The sequence below is a fragment of the Bidens hawaiensis genome, unplaced genomic scaffold, assembly GCF_021521415.1.
Source record: "Bidens hawaiensis isolate Kalapana, Puna unplaced genomic scaffold, B.hawaiensis_p1.1 tig00036526_1, whole genome shotgun sequence".
In the NCBI taxonomy this organism is placed as follows: Eukaryota; Viridiplantae; Streptophyta; class Magnoliopsida; order Asterales; family Asteraceae; genus Bidens; species Bidens hawaiensis.
The window spans coordinates 55,038-60,097 of NW_027496384.1; the positions used below are offsets into that span (position 1 = coordinate 55,038).

The 5,060-nt window shown below is 38.0% G+C and overlaps 1 protein-coding gene across 1 annotated transcript; it reads right to left on the bottom strand.

The window, feature by feature from the left end:
- Positions 1-266: 266 nt before the first annotated feature.
- LOC143588602 (uncharacterized) lies at positions 267-905 on the bottom strand. Its single transcript, XM_077069562.1, has 2 exons — positions 728-905; positions 267-628 (listed from the first exon to the last, which is right to left on the bottom strand). Exons 1-2 carry the CDS (start codon positions 903-905, stop codon positions 267-269), a joined length of 540 nt encoding a protein of 179 aa, XP_076925677.1.
- Positions 906-5,060: the final 4,155 nt, after the last annotated feature.

A 5,060-nucleotide genomic window follows, 5' to 3' on the forward strand; every position in this document is an offset into this window, starting at 1 on the left:
ATTTTCTCTACATAGAGTTGGGCTAATTTGTCCATTGAAAATGATTCCTGAATTGGAATAAAATGTGCAGATTTTGTCAATCTGTCAATGATAACCCAAATGGCATCGTTACCTCGAGTAGTCTTTGGTAACTTCATTATAAAGTCCATGGTTATCATATCCCATTTCCAGATAGGGATTTCAGGTTGCTGCAAGAGTCCCCGCGGTTTTTGGTGTTCCGCTTTGACTTTTGAGCAAGTTAGGCATTTGGCTACATACATAGCTATTTATTTCTTCATGCCTATCCACCAGTAATCGTTCTTGAGGTTGTGATGCATTTTATCACTTCCCGGATGCATCATATACTTGGATTTATGAGCTTCCTCAAGAATCTTATCTCTTAGATTACCAGTCGCTGGTACCAATATTCTTTTGCCAAGGCGGAGAATTTCGTCATCCCCCTTAACCAGCTGATCAATGGTACCGTTCTCTTTTTCTTCTTTAATGCTCCCTTGCTCTAGAGCCAACTTTTGTGCATCACGAATTTGACTAGTTAAGTCAATTTTAAGTTCTAGTCGAAGGGCTCGAACACGTTTAGGTATCTTGTGTTCTTTTCGACTTAACGCATCAGCTACAACGTTTGCTTTACCTTCGTGGTATTCAATGTCACAATCATAATCACTAAGAGTTTCCATCCATCTTCTTTGTCTCATATTTAATTCCTTTTGGTTAAATATATGTTTGAGACTCTTATGATCAGTGAAGACGGTGAACTTGACACCATAAAGATAATGTCGCCATAATTTCAAAGCAAAAATTATAGCTCCCAGTTCAAGATCATGAGTGGTGTAGTTTTTCTCACGAGTTTTTAACTGACGTGAGGCATAGGCTATTACCTTGTCTCGTTGCATTAATATGCTGCACATTCCTGTGTGCGAGGCATCACAGTATATGGTAAAGCCATCTAGTCCTTCAGGTAGGGCTAGTATGGGTGCATTTGTCAGTTTTTGTTTCAGAGTTTAAAAGGCTTCTTCCTGCTTAGGTCCCCATTCGAATTTAATCGACTTCCGGGTAAGTGAGGTTAAAGGGACAGCAATACGGGGGAAGTCTTGAATAAATCTCCGATAATATCCCGCTAAACCAAGAAAACTCCTAACTTGGGTTCGAGATTTTGGTTCCTCCCATTTGGTTATGGCCTCGATTTTTGCTGGATCCACCTGGATTCCTTTGGCACTTACGACATGACCTAGGAATTGAACTTCTGAAAGCCAAAACTCACACTTAGAATACTTAGCGTATAATTTCTCTGTTCTAAGTACTTCGAGTATGGTTTTCAAATGGAATTGATGATTCAGACTTTGAATAGATAAGAATATCATCAATGATTTAGATTCAGACTTTGAATATATAAGAATATCATCAATGAATACGATAACGAATCGATCCAAGTATGGTTTACAGATTCGATTCATCATATCCATAAATGCAGCTGGTGCATTCGTTAAGCCGAACGGCATAACAGTGAATTCAAAGTGACCGTATCGAGTTCTAAAAGCTGTTTTAGGAATATCATCATCCTGAACCTTCAATTGATGATACCCGGATCTAAGGTCGATTTTTGAAAAATAGCTGGCTCCTTGTAGTTGGTCAAACAGATCGTCAATACGCGGCAAAGGATATCGGTTCTTGATTGTTACTTTATTCAGCTCACGATAGTCAATGCACATCCGCATCGATCCATCTTTCTTCTTGACAAATAACACTGGTTCTCCCCAAGGCAAAGAGCTTGGTCTGATAAATCCTTTCTCTAATAGTTCTCCTAACTGTTTCTTTAGTTCTTTCATTTCGGTCGGGGCCAGACGATATGGCGATTTTGCTATTGGGTTAGTTCCATGTAGTAATTCGATTTTGAATTCCACCTCCCTGTCAGGCGGGATACCTGGCAATTCATCGGGAAATACATCTTGGAATTCAGATACTATCGGAACTTCATTTATTTTCTTGGGTTCAGATTCCTTGGTTACGTAAACCATGAATGCAAGACATCCTTTTCCCAAGCATTGGTTGGCTTTGATTTTGGAAATAATACCGTTTGACCAGCATTTTGATCTCCAGCGATTCTTATGGTTGTATTATCGGGTGTCCGGATATCGATTGATTTTTGTTCACACTTGATGTGAGCTTGGTTGGCTGATAACCAGTCCATACCAATAAAAATATCGAAACCGGCTAAAGACATTGGTAAAAGTCTAATAGGTATTTCATACCCAGCTAAGGATATTTTACCTTTATTAAAGACTTTTGTTGTTTTAATCAGTTGTCCGCTAGCTGTTTCTATATCGTAATATATGTCTAACTTATCTAAGGGTTCGTTTATTACTTCACAGAATTTGTGGTTTATAAAACTCTGGTTTGCACCTGAGTCGAATAAAACCCTAGCATAAACATTATTTACGGGAAACGTACCGGTAATTACTTCTGACACATTTGCAGCCTCTTGTGTGTTTAGCAAGAAGGCCCGAGTGTTCCCTTTCTTGGGTTCGTTCTTATTAATATTTCTCAGTCCTGCTGCTGCGGGTGTGGTGGTGGTGATCTTCTTCTTTGTACATTCATAATTGAAGTGTCCCGTTTCACCACAATTATAACACACAATCGATTTTCGTCGACAATTGGCCTCGACATGACCTGGTTTCTTGCAGAAGTTGCAAGTATTATTGTTTCCTCCTCGGAAGTTGTTGTTTGGGTTACAACTCCCGGTATGACGTCGGCTACATTTCTTACAGAATGGCCGATTCATTGGTCTTGGTCCATTCTTCTTCGTTTCTCCAGCAGGCTCCTTCTTCTCATCCTTCCCTTTCTTTTCCGTTCTGTTACGGATCATACCGCTTATCAAATAACCAGCTAACTCCATAGTTGATTCAATCGTCGTGGGCATACGAGCTCTCACGAGATCACGGATTTCGATAGGCAATCTGTAAATATTAGAAAAGGTGCAAGGGTTATTTTTTTCAAGCTGCAATTTTTGGAAATATCAGTGATAATTGAAAAACAGATCAGCAGCTGCTCCTACTAAATTTGACACCAAGAAGCAGTTTATCAATTTTGATAGTTTGACGTTTCAAAAGTCAAAAGCAACAGATTAGTACTCCTCAGTAATTCACTAGTCAACGCGGGTAGTTTGGCCAACATTAAAATTTTTGGTATTGGACTAGCTTTTGGCAACCGGTCACATGCTGACTTTTGAAAGTCAATCAACAGCATTGAAAGAAACAAAATATTGGTTATTAGAAAATATGCTTTAGATAAGTGTACCATTAGAGTAATTCAATTAAGTTCATGTATATTGTATCTTTGTACCAAAACACTATGTCAGATGACGGTTAACATTTTATGTCTTTACTTTCACTTTAAGACGACATGCTATGGGGTTGAGAGGGATGGTGGGTGCCCTTGGGCGCGGAACACCACCAAGGGGCACCCTTGGTGGTGGGGCGCTGGGAGTGCCCATCGTTTGAACGACCGGCGCCTTTGGGTGTGGAGGTCCCCCCCTCTCACACACAGATACATACATATGCGTGTGTGTATATAAAATATATATATATAAATGGACGCCTTTGGGACATTATTGGTTGGGCTTGATGCCCCCGGTGATTACGTGGCGCTGACGTGGCATTGTAGGGGGGCATCGAAGCCCCCACCATAAAGGATAGTCTAATAGTCAATTTTCATTTGAGTTGCATATTCATTTCCTTGATCTTCAAAATTCTTTTAGACTCTTTAGGCATATCTTTTGGTTCACAATTATAGGGGTCTGCTTTTCTTTTCTTTTTGTATCAAGACTTTATTACCATCTATCATGTTATATATTTATGTGTATTTGGGTTTTGGTAAACAATCTTTAGACACATATTGTATGTTATTTAGGTGATTGGATAGTTGTTATTTTCAAAAAGAAAAAAAAAAGGAAAATTATGAGTCTTAACTAAGGATCACAAAGCATCACATGTCGATGAATAATGTAAAGGAATATAATATAAGGTATAATCAAGTTTGTGAATATACTTATAAATGAGTTTTTTTAAGACGAATTTCTTTTGACTTTTGATTTCTATGGCCCTTGAATCCAAAGCCTCTCAACCCAACATTTATATTGTACTAATAATATTGTATATTATAGTAATATTTGAGGAACTATAATGTATACGGTTATTATAGTTTGTTTCTCATTTTCTTAGTTGATTAACAAATTCAAGTGGCCGACAATAATTATATGCCATGATATGCTTAATACTGATTTTGACGTTATTTTACTAATATCGTGAAAATAATATTAAAAGTGGCGGAAGGTTAATCAGGCATCATGTGGTGGCGTTGATAGCCAAAAGACAAGGGTACATGCACCAATCGGCGGTGCCCCGAGGTTGAGTGTTACGTGTCTTATGTCTAAGGCTTGATGCAAAACTACTATCGAGCCGGTGGTCTCACCGGAATCGGCCTCTCTATTCCTAAAGGGTAGAGGTAAGACTGTCTGCATCTTACCCTCCTCAGACCATACCATGTTTTGCTATTGATGAGATATACTGAGTACGATGATGATGATAATATGCTTAATACTGATGATGTGGTTATATAAATCCCATCAGCTTAATGCCATGATCTGGGTCCACAAGCATGAATTGGGAAGTTGTCGAAACTGAGGAAGAGTTTACATAAGCCCAAGCGTTTTAAGTAGCTAACTATTAAGTTTTTTTAATTTGAAATATTGTTAGTTTTTAAAATCCAAACTGGGAACAGCAGGGGCGGATACAGTGTTCGGTCATGGGGAGCGTTTGCACCCACTCAAGTCCACAGTTTCCTTTATAAATTAGTAACATATTAGGTCTAAAGATTCAAGTGACCCATTCAAAAAAAAATTAATGACCCATTCAAAATAAATTTAGTGACCCATTCATAATTTTTTAGTGTTCCAAACATAACTTTTTAAATTTTATTAAACCAAAATTTTTAAGCCCAAATTTAATTTTGTTATGAACAATAACAGTTAAGCCAATTTAGTCAATTGCTCAACCACTTTAATTGAA